The following is a 21,568-nucleotide window of genomic DNA, read 5'->3' on the forward strand; positions in this document are numbered from 1 at the left end:
GATTCAGGGGCAGGGAGAGCAGAGAGAACAGAAGAGGAAAGATCAGTGGAGGAAAGTGAGCGAAGATTGTGACGTGAGGAAATCATGTGGGTAGGGAGGGGCTGTGAGGGGGGAGAGGAGAGAGAGAGAGAGTAGGACATGAAGTAGTGATCAGAGAGTTTCTTACCCTTTTCACTGGAAAGAGGAGTGACAGACAGGTTAGCAATAGAGCAGCCTCTGGTGAAGATCAGGTCCAGTTGGTTGCCCGCCTCATGGGTAGGAGGAGATGGGGAAATAACTAGGTCAAAGGCGGCGAGAAACGAAAGTAGTGGGTCTAGCTGCTTCTCAGTCGGGAGGTTGAAGTCACCCAGAAGGATGAATCCAGAGCCATCGACAGGGAAGTGGGAGACTAGATGGTCCAGCTCCTCCAGGAAGCCACCAGCAGGGCCCGGTGGGCGATAAACAACTGCAATGGTGAGCCTGACTGGATGAGAAACAGTGACCACATGAAATTCAAATGAGGTAGGAGAGAATTGTGACAGTGAAACCGGAGAGTATTTCCATTTGCTGGAAATTAGCAGACCAGCCCCACCACCTGTCCGCACGGCTCTGGGAGTGTGAGAGAAAGAGTACACTGCTACGCGGGCGTAGCAGTGTTTTCTGGTCTGATCCAGGTCTCAGTCAGAGCAAGGAAGTTAAGGGAGAGCAAGGATGCGTAGGCTGAGATGAAAGCAGATTTGCCTTCCACCACAGCCGAGTGGCAATTCCAAAGCCCTCCCGTTACCACTTGCTCGACGTGAGTTGAAAGAGTAGGATAGATGAGATTAGTTGTGTCGCGACATCTGGGTGTAACCCAGTGTTTGTGCGACCGCCAGGAAGAAGAGAGGACAGGAATAGGAAGAAAACACATTGTAGATCACTAAACATATACTACAATACACTACTATATCTATCACACTACTATATATGTCACTAATCAATGATACAGCTTATCGTTCAGTGACGAAGTCGGACTTTGACAAAGTCGCCTGTCGCCTTTGTTCGCCTGGCCAAAGTCGCCTGTCGCCTTTGTTCGCCTGGCCAAAGTCGCCTGTCGCCTTTGTTCGCCTGGCCAAAGTCGCCTGTCGCCTTTGTTCGCCTGGCCAAAGTCGCCTGTCGCCTTTGTTCGCCTGGCCAAAGTCGCCTGTCGCCTTTGTTCGCCTGGCCAAAGTCGCCTGTCGCCTTTGTTCGCCTGGCCAAAGTCGCCTGTCGCCTTTGTTCGCCTGGCCTTCGTTTGCTGGACGCCGCTTAAAAGCTGACGCTTTCAGCTGGTGGTATAAGGCCACTTCAACTGATTGCTAATCGTCTGCCAGGAGTGCTGGCTAAACCACCCACTTCACACTTCACAAGGCAATCAAGTGGGCTATACTACTTATCAAGTGGCCTATTACAGGGTGAAACTAATTACACTACTCCAAAGTGCCACTAGCCTACTGCTTGAACACAAACAATACAACTATAAACTACAGACTACCACACAAGCTAATAATATAATACTAATAGAAAAGCACTTAGAGTACCACTACTAGCAGCTTGCAAAAATACAAAATAATGCTACTTACTCAACTAGACAGAGGTCAGGAGCTCCGTTCACTTCAAATGTTGGTTACACACTGGTTACACACATTACATGTAGAATTTGGGCATTGATTGATTTGATTGAAATGTTTATTTTGAATTAAGCAATTTTTTTTTAAACAAATATAAACAAAATATCAACAGAAAATTAAAAAAGCATGGAAAGAAGTATGTCTTATAGCTCCACCCGTTGTCTATCCAGGGTGCATGTGTTAGGTCTTATAGCTCCACCCGTTGTCTATCCAGGGTGCATGTGTTAGGACCCGTTGTCTATCCAGGGTGCATGTGTTAGGTCCCGTTGTCTATCCAGGGTGCATGTGTGAGGTCCCGTTGTCTATCCAGGGTGCATGTGTTAGGTCCCGTTGTCTATCCAGGGTGCATGTGTGAGGTCCCGTTGTCTATCCAGGGTGCATGTGTTAGGTCCCGTTGTCTATCCAGGGTGCATGTGTTAGGACCCGTTGTCTATCCAGGGTGCATGTGTTAGGTCCCGTTGTCTATCCAGGGTGCATGTGTTAGGTCCCGTTGTCTATCCAGGGTGCATGTGTTAGGACCCGTTGTCTATCCAGGGTGCATGTGTTAGGACCCGTTGTCTATCCAGGGTGCATGTGTTAGGACCCGTTGTCTATCCAGGGTGCATGTGTTAGGTCCCGTTGTCTATCCAGGGTGCATGTGTTAGGTCTTATAGCTCCACCCGTTGTCTATCCAGGGTGCATGTGTTAGGTCCCGTTGTCTATCCAGGGTGCATGTGTTAGGTCCCGTTGTCTATCCAGGGTGCATGTGTTAGGACCCGTTGTCTATCCAGGGTGCATGTGTTATGTCCCGTTGTCTATCCAGGGTGCATGTGTTAGGTCCCGTTGTCTATCCAGGGTGCATGTGTTAGGTCCCGTTGTCTATCCAGGGTGCATGTGTTAGGAGTCGTTGTCTATCCAGGGTGCATGTGTTAGGACTTATAGCTCCACCCGTTGTCTATCCAGGGTGCATGTGTGAGGTCCCGTTGTCTATCCAGGGTGCATGTGTGAGGTCCCGTTGTCTATCCAGGGTGCATGTGTGAGGTCCCGTTGTCTATCCAGGGTGCATGTGTTAGGTCCCGTTGTCTATCCAGGGTGCATGTGTTAGGTCTTATAGCTCCACCCGTTGTCTATCCAGGGTGCATGTGTTAGGTCCCGTTGTCTATCCAGGGTGCATGTGTTAGGTCTTATAGCTCCACCCGTTGTCTATCCAGGGTGCATGTGTTAGGTCCCGTTGTCTATCCAGGGTGCATGTGTGAGGTCCCGTTGTCTATCCAGGGTGCATGTGTTAGGTCCCGTTGTCTATCCAGGGTGCATGTGTGAGGTCCCGTTGTCTATCCAGGGTGCATGTGTTAGGTCCCGTTGTCTATCCAGGGTGCATGTGTTAGGTCCCGTTGTCTATCCAGGGTGCATGTGTTAGGTCCCGTTGTCTATCCAGGGTGCATGTGTTAGGAGTCGTTGTCTATCCAGGGTGCATGTGTTAGGACCCGTTGTCTATCCAGGGTGCATGTGTGAGGTCCCGTTGTCTATCCAGGGTGCATGTGTTAGGACCCGTTGTCTATCCAGGGTGCATGTGTGAGGTCCCGTTGTCTATCCAGGGTGCATGTGTTAGGACTTATAGCTCCACCCGTTGTCTATCCAGGGTGCATGTGTTAGGACTTATAGCTCCACCCGTTGTCTATCCAGGGTGCATGTGTTAGGACCCGTTGTCTATCCAGGGTGCATGTGTTAGGACCCGTTGTCTATCCAGGGTGCATGTGTGAGGTCCCGTTGTCTATCCAGGGTGCATGTGTTAGGACCCGTTGTCTATCCAGGGTGCATGTGTGAGGTCCCGTTGTCTATCCAGGGTGCATGTGTTAGGACTTATAGCTCCACCCGTTGTCTATCCAGGGTGCATGTGTTAGGACTTATAGATTGATTGATTGATTGAAAGATTTATTAACAGTTTATTACAGTACATTTCAAGCACAAACTCAATACAAAGGCTGTTAACTGTGAGTGGACGACCCAATTAAGCATTACACTTGTTTCCAATAGGGTCCACAATGTTCAATTCATCAAAAACATTTAGAGACAGTACAAATAGACACTTCTATATAGACAAAGGACAGAACAGGAATTCATCATAAAGGAGGTAAAAAGGGAAAAGAAACATATAGAGTGAGGGAAAAAAAGGGGTGGGCGGTGGGGGGGATTCACGTTCAGCTCCGTTCATTTGTTTGTTTTCCTTGGAGGAGCTGCGTTGGGTCCCCAAGTCGGCTCCGTGGCCGTACCTTGAGTTGGCTGTGTGGCCGTGACCGTCTCTTGTGTTGTCCTTGAGTTGGGTCCCCAAGTCGGCTCAGTGGCCATACCTTGAGTTGGCTGTGTGGCCGCGACCGTCTCTTGTGTTGTCCTGCGTCCGTGTTTGAGGGATTCCGATTTTACAGGGGCCAGTTTCGAATTGCAGCCGTCCGTAGGTGCCCTTTGAGAGCGGTTTTGAAGGAGTCAAGGGATTCGCATGTATTAATGACTGTTGGTAGGGCGTTCCACATTTTGGTGGCATAGGAGCGAAAATAATTTAGTCCCTTGTTTGTGCCGAATCTGGGTTGTACATGGTTCGTTGCACTCCCTCTGGTGTTGTGGGTGTGGACTTTGTTAACATTAAGGAAGTATCTAGACAGGTACATGGGTATCTTGGTGGTGTATCGAATCTTGTGGACCAGACCTATTGCAAGATGCTGTACTCTGTCGCCGACCCTAAGCCATTCCAGCCTGTCGAAGTGGGCAGGGGTGAGGTGGGTTCGGGGGGCGAGGTCAAGTAGGAGCCTGACCAGTTTGTTTTGGGAAGTCTGGAGCCTGGTTTTAAGGGCCTTTGAGGTGCTGTGGTACCAGGAGGTGCATGCATAGTCAAAGAAACCCTGTACAAGGGCTCCTGTTAAGGTCTTCAAGGTGTTTTTGTCGACCAGTGAGGAGATCCTGTAAAGGAATCTTGTTCTATGGTTGACCTTTTTGATTACGTTGGTGGCCATTTTATCACCGGAAAGATTAGCCTCCAGGATGGAACCTAGGTAGGTAATTTCATCTTTACGTGTGATAACATTGTCACCCACTCTAACCAAGAAGCCATTTGCCTTGCTGAGATTACAATTAGATCCAAAGAGAATGGATTCAGTTTTTCCCAGGTGTAAAGATAGTTTGTTATCAGCGAGCCAGGTGCAGATTCTACCGAGTTCCGTTGTCTATCCAGGGTGCATGTGTTAGGTCCGACTAGTCGGCTGGCGGCTGTGGCTCAGGAGGTAGAGCAGGAGGTAGAGCAGGTCGTCCAATGATCCATGGGTCGGCGGTTCGAATCCCGGCTCCTCCTGTCTACATGTCGAAGTGTCCTTGAGCAAGACACTGAACCCCAAATTGCTCATGATGTGCTGGTTGGTACCTTGCATGGCTTCCGCCGCCATCGGTGTGTGAATGTGTGTGTGAATGGGTGAATGTAATGCACAATCTATGTAAAGCGCCGATTATGTTGTGCGACTATATTAGTCTGGATAAATAACCTACTGGTTGATAGTATTCAATCTCTCTCTCTCTCTCTCTCTCTCTCTCTCTCTCTCTCTCTCTCTCTCTCTCTCTCTCTCTCTGTCTCTCTCTCTGTGTCTCTATGTCTCTCTCTCAGGGGGACAACGTCTTGGTGAACACCTACAGCGGGGTGCTGAAGATCTCAGACTTCGGGACGTCCAAACGTCTGGCCGGAGTCAACCCGTGTACCGAGACCTTCACAGGTACCCTGACCTTATGACCCATGACCTTATGACCCCTGACTTTATGACCCCTGACTGTAGTACCCATGGGTACCACCCGGTACCCATGGGTACCGAGTAGTACCCATGGGTACCGGGTGGTACTAATGGGTACCGAGTGGTACCCATGGGTACCGGGTGGTACTAATGGGTACCACCCGGTACCCATGGGTACCGGGTGGTACTAATGGGTACCGAGTGGTACCCATGGGTACCGGGTGGTACTAATGGGTACCGAGTAGTACCCATGGGTACCGGGTGGTACTAATGGGTACCACCCGGTACCCATGGGTACCGAGTGGTACCCATGAGTACCGAGTGGTACCCATGGGTACCGGGTGGTACTAATGGGTACCGAGTGGTACCCATGGGTACCGAGTGGTACCCATGGGTACAGGGTGGTACTAATGGGTACCGAGTGGTACCCATGGGTACTACTCGGTACCCATGGGTACCGAGTGGTACCCATGGGTACCGGGTGGTACTAATGGGTACCGAGTGGTACCCATGGGTACAGGGTGGTACCCATGGGTACCGAGTAGTACCCATGGGTACCACTCGGGTACTGGGTGGTACCCATGGGTACGGTACCCATGGGTACCGAGTAGTACCCATGGGTACCACTCGGGTACTGGGTGGTACCCATTACAATAATTCAAATTCGCTTCTAACTATCGGTTCCTACAGACGTGCGCTGTCACGCTCTAATTTATTTATTTAACAGCAAAATCCGGTGAAAGGTAATCACACCTTAACACTTACAGCGCTAGCATTTATTGAAAGACCAAAAATGCCACCTGGGACAAGGAATAGGAGATACAGGCGATTGAAAGAAACAGATAGAATGGATTATTATGGCGACGACGATCTAAGAAGGACGATCCAGTGCTGTGCTAACAACACAGCTAGCTAACCGGCTAACGTAAGTAGCATTATGGCTCGATCGATCGAATGCACTATAAAAGCGCAATTGCCATTAATCAATGGCGGTAAGCGTTAGTATCAAAAAATAGGCTTCAATTGACCTAGATCTATACGGCAATGGCGCTGAAAGAATTAAGCATTAACCGACTTAATGACTACATATTATTATTAAATATAAGATTTAGAAACTTTTGTCTCCCATTCACGGTGGGTCACATTAGACCCACAGTGGAGGGATACGGTGTGTGTGTGTGTGTGTGTGTGTGTGTGTGTGTGTGTGTGTGTGTGTGTGTGTGTGTGTGTGTGTGTGTGTGTGTGTGTGTGTGTGTGTGTGTGTGTGTGTGTGTGTGTGTGTGTGTGTGTGTGTGCGTGCGTTTTAGGGCTCTATTTCCGTCCGTGCTAAACCACTACTTTGCCTTTTTTATTTAAATTTTTTTACTATTTCGAAAAAAACATTGTGAATAGTAAAAGTAGCCGATCTCCAAGCTCACAGCGTGTCGATGTGTTTTAACTATTCAAAAATGATTTTCAAAAAAAAAAGGCAAAGAAGTTTAGGGATAAGGGGTTTAGGGATAAGGGGTTTAGGGATAAGGGGTTTAGGGATAAGGGGTTTAGGGATAAGGGGTTTAGGGATAAGGGGTTTAGGGATAAGGGGTTTAGGGATAAGGGGTTTAGGGATAAGGGGTTTAGGGATAAGGGGTTTAGGGATAAGGGGTTTAGGGATAAGGGGTTTAGCACGGATGAAAACATCGCTAAAGGTGTGTTTAGAGCACTGAGCGTGACGTCATGTCATGTGGCAGCAAAGTCTATGGACTTTTGATGTTTGTTTTAGAGTACGATGTTCAATGTGTTCTGTGTGCTCTACAGTACAAGTTCAATGTGTTCTGTGTACTCTACAGTACATGTTCAATGTGTTCTGTGTACTCTACAGTACATGTTCAATGTGTTCTGTGTACTCTACAGTACATGTTCAATGTGTTCTGTGTACTCTACAGTACATGTTCAATGTGTTCTGTGTACTCTACAGTACATGTTCAATGTGTTCTGTGTACTCTACAGTACATGTTCAGTGTTCTGTGTACTCTACAGTACATGTTCAATGTGTTCTGTGTACTCTACAGTACATGTTCAATGTGTTCTGTGTACTCTACAGTACATGTTCAATGTGTTCTGTGTACTCTACAGTACATGTTCAATGTGTTCTGTGTACTCTACAGTACATGTTCAATGTGTTCTGTGTACTCTACAGTACATGTTCAATGTGTTCTGTGTACTCTACAGTACATGTTCAATGTGTTCTGTGTACTCTACAGTACATGTTCAATGTGTTCTGTGTACTCTACAGTACATGTTCAATGTGTTCTGTGTACTCTACAGTACATGTTCAGTGTTCTGTGTACTCTACAGTACATGTTCAGTGTTCTGTGTACTCTACAGTACATGTTCAGTGTTCTGTGTACTCTACAGTACATGTTCAATGTGTTCTGTGTACTCTACAGTACATGTTCAGTGTTCTGTGTACTCTACAGTACATGTTCAATGTGTTCTGTGTACTCTACAGTACATGTTCAATGTGTTCTGTGTACTCTACAGTACATGTTCAATGTGTTCTGTGTACTCTACAGTACATGTTCAATGTTCTGTGTACTCTACAGTACATGTTCAGTGTTCTGTGTACTCTACAGTACATGTTCAATGTGTTCTGTGTACTCTACAGTACATGTTCAGTGTTCTGTGTACTCTACAGTACATGTTCAATGTGTTCTGTGTACTCTACAGTACATGTTCAATGTGTTCTGTGTACTCTACAGTACATGTTCAATGTGTTCTGTGTACTCTACAGTACATGTTCAATGTGTTCTGTGTACTCTACAGTACATGTTCAATGTGTTCTGTGTACTCTACAGTACATGTTCAGTGTTCTGTGTACTCTACAGTACATGTTCAATGTGTTCTGTGTACTCTACAGTACATGTTCAGTGTTCTGTGTACTCTACAGTACATGTTCAATGTGTTCTGTGTACTCTACAGTACATGTTCAATGTGTTCTGTGTACTCTACAGTACATGTTCAATGTGTTCTGTGTACTCTACAGTACATGTTCAATGTTCTGTGTACTCTACAGTACATGTTCAGTGTTCTGTGTACTCTACAGTACATGTTCAATGTGTTCTGTGTACTCTACAGTACATGTTCAATGTGTTCTGTGTACTCTACAGTACATGTTCAATGTGTTCTGTGTACTCTACAGTACATGTTCAATGTGTTCTGTGTACTCTACAGTACATGTTCAATGTGTTCTGTGTACTCTACAGTACATGTTCAATGTGTTCTGTGTACTCTACAGTACATGTTCAATGTGTTCTGTGTACTCTACAGTACATGTTCAATGTGTTCTGTGTACTCTACAGTACATGTTCAGTGTTCTGTGTACTCTACAGTACATGTTCAATGTGTTCTGTGTACTCTACAGTACATGTTCAATGTGTTCTGTGTACTCTTCAGTACATGTTCAATGTGTTCTGTGTACTCTACAGTACATGTTCAATGTGTTCTGTGTACTCTACAGTACATGTTCAATGTGTTCTGTGTACTCTACAGTACATGTTCAATGTGTTCTGTGTACTCTACAGTACATGTTCAATGTGTTCTGTGTACTCTACAGTACATGTTCAATGTGTTCTGTGTACTCTACAGTACATGTTCAATGTGTTCTGTGTACTCTACAGTACATGTTCAATGTGTTCTGTGTACTCTACAGTACATGTTCAATGTGTTCTGTGTACTCTACAGTACATGTTCAATGTGTTCTGTGTACTCTACAGTACATGTTCAATGTGTTCTGTGTACTCTACAGTACATGTTCAATGTGTTCTGTGTACTCTACAGTACATGTTCAATGTGTTCTGTGTGCTCTACAGTACATGTTCAATGTTCTGTGTACTCTACAGTACATGTTCAATGTGTTCTGTGTACTCTACAGTACATGTTAAATGTGTTCTGTGTACTCTACAGTACATGTTAAATGTGTTCTGTGTACTCTACAGTACATGTTCAATGTGTTCTGTGTACTCTACAGTACATGTTCAATGTGTTCTGTGTACTCTACAGTACATGTTCAATGTGTTCTGTGTACTCTACAGTACATGTTCAATGTTCTGTGTACTCTACAGTACATGTTCAATGTTCTGTGTACTCTACAGTACATGTTCAATGTGTTCTGTGTACTCTACAGTACATGTTCAATGTTCTGTGTACTCTACAGTACATGTTCAGTGTTCTGTGTGCTCTACAGTACATGTTCAATGTGTTCTGTGTACTCTACAGTACATGTTCAGTGTTCTGTGTACTCTTCAGTACATGTTCAATGTGTTCTGTGTACTCTACAGTACATGTTCAATGTGTTCTGTGTACTCTTCAGTACATGTTCAATGTGTTCTGTGTACTCTACAGTACATGTTCAATGTGTTCTGTGTACTCTACAGTACATGTTCAATGTGTTCTGTGTACTCTACAGTACATGTTCAGTGTTCTGTGTACTCTACAGTACATGTTCAATGTGTTCTGTGTACTCTACAGTACATGTTCAGTGTTCTGTGTACTCTACAGTACATGTTCAATGTGTTCTGTGTACTCTTCAGTACATGTTCAATGTGTTCTGTGTACTCTACAGTACATGTTCAATGTGTTCTGTGTACTCTACAGTACATGTTCAATGTGTTCTGTGTACTCTACAGTACATGTTCATTGTGTTCTGTGTACTCTACAGTACATGTTCAATGTGTTCTGTGTACTCTACAGTACATGTTCATTGTGTTCTGTGTACTCTACAGTACATGTTCAGTGTTCTGTGTACTCTACAGTACATGTTCAATGTGTTCTGTGTACTCTACAGTACATGTTCAATGTTCTGTGTACTCTACAGTACATGTTCAATGTGTTCTGTGTACTCTACAGTACATGTTCAATGTTCTGTGTACTCTACAGTACATGTTCAATGTGTTCTGTGTACTCTACAGTACATGTTCAATGTGTTCTGTGTACTCTACAGTACATGTTCAATGTGTTCTGTGTACTCTACAGTACATGTTCAATGTGTTCTGTGTACTCTACAGTACATGTTCAATGTGTTCTGTGTACTCTTCAGTACATGTTCAATGTGTTCTGTGTACTCTACAGTACATGTTCAATGTGTTCTGTGTACTCTACAGTACATGTTCAATGTGTTCTGTGTACTCTACAGTACATGTTCAATGTGTTCTGTGTACTCTTCAGTACATGTTCATTGTGTTCTGTGTACTCTACAGTACATGTTCAGTGTTCTGTGTACTCTACAGTACATGTTCAATGTGTTCTGTCTACTCTACAGTACATGTTCAATGTGTTCTGTCTACTCTACAGTACATGTTCAATGTGTTCTGTGTACTCTACAGTACATGTTCAATGTGTTCTGTGTACTCTACAGTACATGTTCAATGTGTTCTGTGTACTCTACAGTACATGTTCAATGTGTTCTGTGTACTCTTCAGTACATGTTCAATGTGTTCTGTGTACTCTACAGTACATGTTCAATGTGTTCTGTGTACTCTACAGTACATGTTCAATGTGTTCTGTGTACTCTTCAGTACATGTTCAATGTGTTCTGTGTACTCTTCAGTACATGTTCAATGTGTTCTGTGTACTCTACAGTACATGTTCAATGTGTTCTGTGTACTCTACAGTACATGTTCAATGTGTTCTGTGTACTCTACAGTACATGTTCAATGTGTTCTGTGTACTCTACAGTACATGTTCAATGTGTTCTGTGTACTCTACAGTACATGTTCAATGTGTTCTGTGTACTCTACAGTACATGTTCAGTGTTCTGTGTACTCTACAGTACATGTTCAGTGTTCTGTGTACTCTACAGTACATGTTCAATGTGTTCTGTGTACTCTACAGTACATGTTCAATGTGTTCTGTGTACTCTACAGTACATGTTCAATGTGTTCTGTGTACTCTACAGTACATGTTCAATGTGTTCTGTGTACTCTACAGTACATGTTCAATGTGTTCTGTGTACTCTACAGTACATGTTCAGTGTTCTGTGTACTCTTCAGTACATGTTCAATGTGTTCTGTGTACTCTACAGTACATGTTCAATGTGTTCTGTGTACTCTACAGTACATGTTCAATGTGTTCTGTGTACTCTACAGTACATGTTCAATGTGTTCTGTGTACTCTACAGTACATGTTCAATGTGTTCTGTGTACTCTTCAGTACATGTTCAATGTGTTCTGTGTACTCTACAGTACATGTTCAATGTGTTCTGTGTACTCTTCAGTACATGTTCAATGTGTTCTGTGTACTCTACAGTACATGTTCAGTGTTCTGTGTACTCTACAGTACATGTTCAGTGTTCTGTGTACTCTACAGTACATGTTCAATGTGTTCTGTGTACTCTACAGTACATGTTCAGTGTTCTGTGTGCTCTACAGTACATGTTCAGTGTTCTGTGTACTCTACAGTACATGTTCAATGTGTTCTGTGTACTCTACAGTACATGTTCAATGTGTTCTGTGTACTCTACAGTACATGTTCAATGTGTTCTGTGTACTCTACAGTACATGTTCAATGTGTTCTGTGTACTCTTCAGTACATGTTCAATGTGTTCTGTGTACTCTACAGTACATGTTCAATGTGTTCTGTGTACTCTACAGTACATGTTCAATGTGTTCTGTGTACTCTACAGTACATGTTCAATGTTCTGTGTACTCTACAGTACATGTTCAATGTTCTGTGTACTCTACAGTACATGTTCAATGTGTTCTGTGTACTCTACAGTACATGTTCAATGTTCTGTGTACTCTACAGTACATGTTCAGTGTTCTGTGTGCTCTACAGTACATGTTCAATGTGTTCTGTGTACTCTACAGTACATGTTCAGTGTTCTGTGTACTCTTCAGTACATGTTCAATGTGTTCTGTGTACTCTACAGTACATGTTCAATGTGTTCTGTGTACTCTTCAGTACATGTTCAATGTGTTCTGTGTACTCTACAGTACATGTTCAATGTGTTCTGTGTACTCTACAGTACATGTTCAATGTGTTCTGTGTACTCTACAGTACATGTTCAGTGTTCTGTGTACTCTACAGTACATGTTCAATGTGTTCTGTGTACTCTACAGTACATGTTCAGTGTTCTGTGTACTCTACAGTACATGTTCAATGTGTTCTGTGTACTCTTCAGTACATGTTCAATGTGTTCTGTGTACTCTACAGTACATGTTCAATGTGTTCTGTGTACTCTACAGTACATGTTCAATGTGTTCTGTGTACTCTACAGTACATGTTCATTGTGTTCTGTGTACTCTACAGTACATGTTCAATGTGTTCTGTGTACTCTACAGTACATGTTCATTGTGTTCTGTGTACTCTACAGTACATGTTCAGTGTTCTGTGTACTCTACAGTACATGTTCAATGTGTTCTGTGTACTCTACAGTACATGTTCAATGTTCTGTGTACTCTACAGTACATGTTCAATGTGTTCTGTGTACTCTACAGTACATGTTCAATGTTCTGTGTACTCTACAGTACATGTTCAATGTGTTCTGTGTACTCTACAGTACATGTTCAATGTGTTCTGTGTACTCTACAGTACATGTTCAATGTGTTCTGTGTACTCTACAGTACATGTTCAATGTGTTCTGTGTACTCTACAGTACATGTTCAATGTGTTCTGTGTACTCTTCAGTACATGTTCAATGTGTTCTGTGTACTCTACAGTACATGTTCAATGTGTTCTGTGTACTCTACAGTACATGTTCAATGTGTTCTGTGTACTCTACAGTACATGTTCAATGTGTTCTGTGTACTCTTCAGTACATGTTCATTGTGTTCTGTGTACTCTACAGTACATGTTCAGTGTTCTGTGTACTCTACAGTACATGTTCAATGTGTTCTGTGTACTCTACAGTACATGTTCAATGTGTTCTGTGTACTCTACAGTACATGTTCAATGTGTTCTGTGTACTCTACAGTACATGTTCAATGTGTTCTGTGTACTCTACAGTACATGTTCAATGTGTTCTGTGTACTCTACAGTACATGTTCAATGTGTTCTGTGTACTCTTCAGTACATGTTCAATGTGTTCTGTGTACTCTACAGTACATGTTCAATGTGTTCTGTGTACTCTACAGTACATGTTCAATGTGTTCTGTGTACTCTTCAGTACATGTTCAATGTGTTCTGTGTACTCTTCAGTACATGTTCAATGTGTTCTGTGTACTCTACAGTACATGTTCAATGTGTTCTGTGTACTCTACAGTACATGTTCAATGTGTTCTGTGTACTCTACAGTACATGTTCAATGTGTTCTGTGTACTCTACAGTACATGTTCAATGTGTTCTGTGTACTCTACAGTACATGTTCAATGTGTTCTGTGTACTCTACAGTACATGTTCAGTGTTCTGTGTACTCTACAGTACATGTTCAGTGTTCTGTGTACTCTACAGTACATGTTCAATGTGTTCTGTGTACTCTACAGTACATGTTCAATGTGTTCTGTGTACTCTACAGTACATGTTCAATGTGTTCTGTGTACTCTACAGTACATGTTCAATGTGTTCTGTGTACTCTACAGTACATGTTCAATGTGTTCTGTGTACTCTACAGTACATGTTCAGTGTTCTGTGTACTCTACAGTACATGTTCAATGTGTTCTGTGTACTCTACAGTACATGTTCAATGTGTTCTGTGTACTCTACAGTACATGTTCAATGTGTTCTGTGTACTCTACAGTACATGTTCAATGTGTTCTGTGTACTCTTCAGTACATGTTCAATGTGTTCTGTGTACTCTACAGTACATGTTCAATGTGTTCTGTGTACTCTTCAGTACATGTTCAATGTGTTCTGTGTACTCTACAGTACATGTTCAGTGTTCTGTGTACTCTACAGTACATGTTCAGTGTTCTGTGTACTCTACAGTACATGTTCAATGTGTTCTGTGTACTCTACAGTACATGTTCAGTGTTCTGTGTGCTCTACAGTACATGTTCAGTGTTCTGTGTACTCTACAGTACATGTTCAATGTGTTCTGTGTACTCTACAGTACATGTTCAATGTGTTCTGTGTACTCTACAGTACATGTTCAATGTGTTCTGTGTACTCTACAGTACATGTTCAATGTGTTCTGTGTACTCTTCAGTACATGTTCAATGTGTTCTGTGTACTCTACAGTACATGTTCAATGTGTTCTGTGTACTCTACAGTACATGTTCAATGTGTTCTGTGTGCTCTACGGTACATGTTCAATGTGTTCTGTGTACTCTACAGTACATGTTCAATGTGTTCTGTGTACTCTACAGTACATGTTCAATGTTCTGTGTACTCTACAGTACATGTTCAATGTGTTCTGTGTACTCTACAGTACATGTTCAATGTGTTCTGTGTACTCTACAGTACATGTTCAATGTGTTCTGTGTTCTATCTACAGGTACTCTTCAGTACATGGCTCCAGAGATCATCGACAAGGGCCCGCGGGGCTACGGCGCCCCGGCAGACATCTGGTCGCTGGGCTGCACCATCATAGAGATGGCTACCGGGAAACCCCCTTTCCACGAGCTAGGGGAGCCCCAGGCGGCCATGTTTAAGGTTAGTTCCACTAGGAGGCGGCCATGTTTAAGGTTAGTTCCACTAGGAGGCAGCCATGTTTAAGGTTAGTTCCACTAGGAGGCAGCCATGTTTAAGGTTAGTTCCACTAGGAGGCGGCCATGTTTAAGGTTAGTTTCACTAGGAGGCAGCCATGTTTAAGGTTAGTTCCACTAGGAGGCGGCCATGTTTAAGGTTAGTTCCATGTGGAGGCAGCCATGTTTAAGGTTAGTTCCACTAGGAGGCGGCCATGTTTAAGGTTAGTTCCACTAGGAGGCAGCCATGTTTAAGATTAGTTCCACTAGGAGGCAGCCATGTTTAAGGTTAGTTCCACAAGGAGGCAGCCATGTTTAAGGTTAGTTCCACTAGGAGGCAGCCATGTTTAAGGTTAGTTCCACTAGGAGGCAGCCATGTTTAAGGTTAGTTCCATAAGGAGGCAGCCATGTTTAAGGTTAGTTCCACTAGGAGGCGGCCATGTTTAAGGTTATTCCACAAGGAGGCAGCCATGTTTAAGGTTAGTTCCATGAGGAGGCAGCCATGTTTAAGGTTAGTTCCATGAGGAGGCAGCCATGTTTAAGGTTAGTTCCATAAGGAGGCAGCCATGTTTAAGGTTAGTTCCACTAGGAGGCAGCCATGTTTAAGGTTAGTTCCATGAGGAGGCAGCCATGTTTAAGGTTAGTTCCATAAGGAGGCAGCCATGTCTAAGGTTAGTTCCACTAGGAGGCAGCCATGTTTATGGTTAGTTCCACTAGGAGGCGGCCATGTTTAAGGTTAGTTCCACTAGGATGCAGCCATGTTTAAGGTTAGTTCCACTAGGAGGCGGCCATGTTTAAGGTTAGTTCCACTAGGAGGCAGCCATGTTTAAGGTTAGTTCCACTAGGAGGCAGCCATGTTTAAGGTTAGTTCCACTAGGAGGCGGCCATGTTTAAGGTTAGTTCCACAAGGAGGCAGCCATGTTTAAGGTTAGTTCCACTAGGAGGCGGCCATGTTTAAGGTTAGTTCCTCTAGGAGGCGGCCATGTTTAAGGTTAGTTCCACTAGGAGGCAGCCATGTTTAAGGTTAGTTCCACTAGGAGGCGGCCATGTTTAAGGTTAAGTCCAATAGGAGGCGGCCATGTTTAAGGTTAGTTCCACAAGGAGGCAGCCATGTTTAAGGTTAGTTCCATGTGGAGGCAGCCATGTTTAAGGTTAGTTCCATGTGGAGGCAGCCATGTTTAAGGTTAGTTCCACAAGGAGGCAGCCATGTTTAAGGTTAGTTCCATGTGGAGGCAGCCATGTTTAAGGTTAGTTCCACTAGGAGGCGGCCATGTTTAAGGTTAGTTCCATGAGGAGGCGGCCATGTTTAAGGTTAGTTCCACTAGGATGCAGCCATGTTTAAGGTTAGTTCCACTAGGAGGCAGCCATGTTTAAGGTTAGTTCCACTAGGAGGCAGCCATGTTTAAGGTTAGTTCCACTAGGAGGCAGCCATGTTTAAGGTTAGTTCCACAAGGAGACAGCCATGTTTAAGGTTAGTTCCACTAGGAGGCAGCCATGTTTAAGGTTAGTTCCACTAGGAGGCAGCCATGTTTAAGGTTAGTTCCACTAGGAGGCAGCCATGTTTAAGGTTAGTTCCACTAGGAGGCAGCCATGTTTAAGGTTAGTTCCACTAGGAGGCAGCCATGTTTAAGGTTAGTTCCACTAGGAGGCAGCCATGTTTAAGGTTAGTTCCACTAGGAGGCAGCCATGTTTATGGTTAGTTCCACTAGGAGGCGGCCATGTTTAAGGTTAGTTCCACTAGGAGGCGGCCATGTTTAAGGTTAGTTCCACTAGGAGGCAGCCATGTTTAAGGTTAGTTCCACTAGGAGGCAGCCATGTTTAAGGTTAGTTCCACTAGGAGGCGGCCATGTTTAAGGTTAGTTCCACAAGGAGGCAGCCATGTTTAAGGTTAGTTCCACTAGGATGCAGCCATGTTTAAGGTTAGTTCCACTAGGAGGCGGCCATGTTTAAGGTTAGTTCCACTAGGAGGCAGCCATGTTTAAGGTTAGTTCCACTAGGAGGCAGCCATGTTTAAGGTTAGTTCCACTAGGAGGCGGCCATGTTTAAGGTTAGTTCCACAAGGAGGCAGCCATGTTTAAGGTTAGTTCCACTAGGAGGCGGCCATGTTTAAGGTTAGTTCCTCTAGGAGGCGGCCATGTTTAAGGTTAGTTCCACTAGGAGGCAGCCATGTTTAAGGTTAGTTCCACTAGGAGGCGGCCATGTTTAAGGTTAAGTCCAATAGGAGGCGGCCATGTTTAAGGTTAGTTCCACAAGGAGGCAGCCATGTTTAAGGTTAGTTCCATGTGGAGGCAGCCATGTTTAAGGTTAGTTCCATGTGGAGGCAGCCATGTTTAAGGTTAGTTCCATGAGGAGGCAGCCATGTTTAAGGTTAGTTCCAATAGGAGGCGGCCATGTTTAAGGTTAGTTCCACTAGGAGGCAGCCATGTTTAAGGTTAGTTCCACTAGGAGGCAGCCATGTTTAAGGTTAGTTCCACTAGGAGGCAGCCATGTTTAAGATTATTTCCATGTGGAGGCGGCCATGTTTAAGGTTATTTCCACTAGGAGGCAGCCATGTTTAAGGTTAGTTCCACTAGGAGGCGGCCATGTTTAAGGTTAGTTCCACTAGGAGGCAGCCATGTTTAAGGTTAGTTCCACTAGGAGGCGGCCATGTTTAAGGTTAGTTCCACTAGGAGGCAGCCATGTTTAAGGTTAGTTCCACTAGGAGGCGGCCATGTTTAAGGTTAGTTCCACTAGGAGGCAGCCATGTTTAAGGTTAGTTCCATGTGGAGGCAGCCATGTTTAAGGTTAGTTCCACTAGGAGGCAGCCATGTTTAAGGTTAGTTCCATGTGGAGGCAGCCATGTTTAAGGTTAGTTCCATGTGGAGGCAGCCATGTTTAAGGTTAGTTCCACTAGGAGGCGGCCATGTTTAAGGTTAGTTCCACTAGGAGGCAGCCATGTTTAAGGTTAGTTCCACTAGGAGGCAGCCATGTTTAAGGTTAGTTCCACTAGGAGGCAGCCATGTTTAAGGTTAGTTCCATGAGGAGGCAGCCATGTTTAAGGTTAGTTCCACTAGGAGGCAGCCATGTTTAAGGTTAGTTCCATAAGGAGGCAGCCATGTTTAAGGTTAGTTCCACTAGGAGGCAGCCATGTTTAAGGTTAGTTCCACTAGGAGGCAGCCATGTTTAAGGTTAGTTCCACTAGGAGGCAGCCATGTTTAAGGTTAGTTCCATGAGGAGGCAGCCATGTTTAAGGTTAGTTCCACTAGGAGGCAGCCATGTTTAAGGTTAGTTCCATGAGGAGGCAGCCATGTTTAAGGTTAGTTCCACTAGGAGGCGGCCATGTTTAAGGTTAGTTCCACTATGAGGCAGCCATGTTTAAGGTTAGTTCCACTAGGAGGCACGGCTCAGCACGTTATATAGAGTCTGGAACTTGGAACTGGAACTCGGAAATATATTTGAAAAGTATCCTTACGTTTTATTTTAGAATTTCCATTTCTGATAAGCGGCAAGCTACTGTGTATAATGCTTTGATGATTTTTTATTTATATAGGCCGCGTCTGTAAAGAAATAAACGGAAGTGGGGAGGATAGACACATCTGCATCTATCAGACAGAATCTATGACCGGAAGCATTCGAAATGTCTTGGAGGCAACAGTCTGGCTCACGAGACTACTGTTTGTATGGTACTGTGTGTGCGTGCATGCATCCGTGTGTGCGTGTATCCCTGCGTGAATCCGTGTGTGTGTGCGTGCGTGTGATCCAGGTGGGCATGTTCAAGATCCATCCGGAGATCCCGGAGTCTCTCTCGTTGGAGGCCAAGTCCTTCATCCTGCGGTCCTTCGAGCCGGATCCTCACAAGAGGGCCAACGCGTCGGACCTCCTCAAGGACACCTTCGTCAGACACAACACCAAGGGCAAGAAGAGCAAGATCGCCTTCAAGCCCTCAGGTATGTATAGCCATCTACATCTACATCTTTAGATGCAGGGACGTACAGAGAGTGTTAGGAGAGGCAGGGGCTGAAATCTCGTATTGGGCACTTTTGAAGCAAAAATAGCAACTAGCAGATATACAAGCTCACAACGCGTCGCGCTGCGAAGCATTGCGAGCTTGTAGATCAGCTATTTTCGGGGGGCAACCCCAGCACTTATATCTGCTGGAGATGCGGTGTATAACGACATGGATTTCTAAACAAATTTGTTCAACGCAAAATGGTGCGTTCTAAGTTCCGGAGACTTCAGGGAAAAAAGCAATTCTCCTGAATGCTCATGCCTTCCGGCATGGCATGGAAAGGAGAGAAGGGCATTTGCATTTCTTTCACCATGTAGTAAATGCTGTATTTGTGGTCTGGAGAGGGCAGTTGTTTTACAGACGGGTAAAAGGACAGTTGTTTTACAGACGGGTAAAAGGGCAGTTGTTTTACAGACGGGTAAAAGGGCAGTTGTTTTACAGACGGGTAAAAGGGCAGTTGTTTTACAGACGGGTAAAAGGGCAGTTGTTTTACAGACGGGTAAAAGGACAGTTGTTTTACAGACGGGTAAAAGGGCAGTTGTTTTACAGACGGGTAAAAGGGCAGTTGTTTTACAGACGGGTAAAAGGGCAGTTGTTTTACAGACGGGTAAAAGGGCAGTTGTTTTACAGACGGGTAAAAGGGCAGTTGTTTTACAGACGGGTAAAAGGGCAGTTGTTTTACAGACGGGTAAAAGGGCAGTTGTTTTACAGACGGGTAAAAGGGCAGTTGTTTTACAGACGGGTAAAAGGGGGCAGTTGTTTTACAGACGGGTCAAAGGGACGTTTTTTTACAGACGGGTAAAAGGACAGTTGTTTTACAGACGGGAAAAGGGCAGTTGTTTTACAGACGGGTAAAAGGGCAGTTGTTTTACAGACGGGTAAAAGGGCAGTTGTTTTACAGACGGGTAAAAGGGCAGTTGTTTTACAGACGGGTAAAAGGGCAGTTGTTTTACAGACGGGTAAAAGGGGGCAGTTGTTTTACAGACGGGTCAAAGGGACGTTTTTTTACAGACGGGTAAAAGGGCAGTTGTTTTACAGACGGGTAAAAGGGCAGTTGTTTTACAGACGGGTAAAAGGGCAGTTGTTTTAAAGACGGGTAAAAGGGCAGTTGTTTTACAGACTGGTAAAAGGGCAGTTGTTTTACAGACGGGTAAAAGGGCAGTTGTTTTACAGACGGGTAAAAGGGCAGTTGTTTTAAAGACGGGTAAAAGGGCAGTTGTTTTACAGACGGGTAAAAGGGCAGTTGTTTTACAGACGGGTAAAAGGGCAGTTGTTTTACAGACGGGTAAAAGGGCAGGGGCTGAAGCCCCCTTTGATGTCTATGTGTGCACGTCCCTGCATAGATGGATAGATACAGTCGTATGCACCAGTGGTTCCCAAAGTGGGGTCTGGGGACCCCCAGGGGTCCTTGAGGGAGTTCCAGGGGGTCCGGGGACCCCCAGGGGTCCTTGAGGGAGTTCCAGGGGGTGCCCAGCCAAATGATAGTTTGGGAACTAAATGGACCCTTATGGGTCTGTAACTCTGAGAGTGTACAAATTTGTACACTCTCAGAGTTAAATTAACATAGATTTTACAATATAAATTAGGGGTCCCAGAGATAGAAATGGCACTAAATGGGGCGTCCGTAGACTAATGCATGTCAAACTGGGGGTCCTTGAAATGAAACGGGTTGAAACTGGGGGTCCCTGGCATATATTTTCAAACGGGGGGGGGGTCCGTGGGGTTAATTAGTGTCTATTTGGGGGTCCGTGGGGTTAATTAGTGTCTATTTGGGGGTCCGTGGGGGTAATTAGTGTCTATTTGGGGGTCCGTGGGGGTGATTAGTGTCTATTTGGGGGTCCGTGGGGGTAATTAGTGTCTATTTGGGGGTCCGTGGGGTAAATTAGTGTCTATTTGGGGGTCCGTGGGGTTAATTAGTGTCTATTTGGGGGTCCGTGGGGTTAATTAGTGTCTATTTGGGGGTCCGTGGGGTTAATTAGTGTCTATTTGGGGGTCCGTGGGGGTAATTAGTGTCTATTTGGGGGTCCGTGGGGGTAATTAGTGTCTATTTGGGGGTCCGTGGGGGTAATTAGTGTCTATTTGGGGGTCCGTGGGGGTGATTAGTGTCTATTTGGGGGTCCGTGGGGGTAATTAGTGTCTATTTGGGGGTCCGTGGGGTAAATTAGTGTCTATTTGGGGGTCCGTGGGGTTAATTAGTGTCTATTTGGGGGTCCGTGGGGTTAATTAGTGTCTATTTGGGGGTCCTTGGGGTTAATTAGTGTCTATTTGGGGGTCCGTGGGGTTAATTAGTGTCTATTTGGGGGTCCGTGGGGTTAATTAGTGTCTATTTGGGGGTCCGTGGGGTTAATTAGTGTCTATTTGGGGGTCCGTGGGGGTAATTAGTGTCTATTTGGGGGTCCGTGGGGGTAATTAGTGTCTATTTGGGGGTCCGTGGGGTTAATTAGTGTCTATTTGGGGGTCCTTGGGGTTAATTAGTGTCTATTTGGGGGTCCGTGGGGTTAATTAGTGTCTATTTGGGGGTCCGTGGGGTTAATTAGTGTCTATTTGGGGGTCCGTGGGGGTAATTAGTGTCTATTTGGGGGTCCTTGACATGAGTTTGGGAACCACAGG

The 21,568-nt window shown here is 44.6% G+C and overlaps 1 protein-coding gene across 1 annotated transcript in view; it reads left to right on the forward strand.

The window, feature by feature from the left end:
- The window catches only part of map3k15 (mitogen-activated protein kinase kinase kinase 15), a gene marked incomplete at both ends in the record, with an annotated part of 96,075 nt that overhangs the window by 52,566 nt on the left and 21,941 nt on the right, over nucleotides 1–21,568 (forward strand). Inside the window, 3 exons of the mRNA XM_079530687.1 lie at nucleotides 5,254–5,359; nucleotides 14,781–14,938; nucleotides 18,713–18,896. Of these exons, the coding sequence (XP_079386813.1) occupies nucleotides 5,254–5,359; nucleotides 14,781–14,938; nucleotides 18,713–18,896 (448 nt within the window). The remainder of the gene's footprint in view (nucleotides 1–5,253; nucleotides 5,360–14,780; nucleotides 14,939–18,712; nucleotides 18,897–21,568) is intronic.

Source organism: Electrona antarctica (genome assembly GCF_951216825.1).
Source record: "Electrona antarctica genome assembly, contig: scaffold_55, whole genome shotgun sequence".
NCBI classification, from domain to species: domain Eukaryota; kingdom Metazoa; phylum Chordata; class Actinopteri; order Myctophiformes; family Myctophidae; genus Electrona; species Electrona antarctica.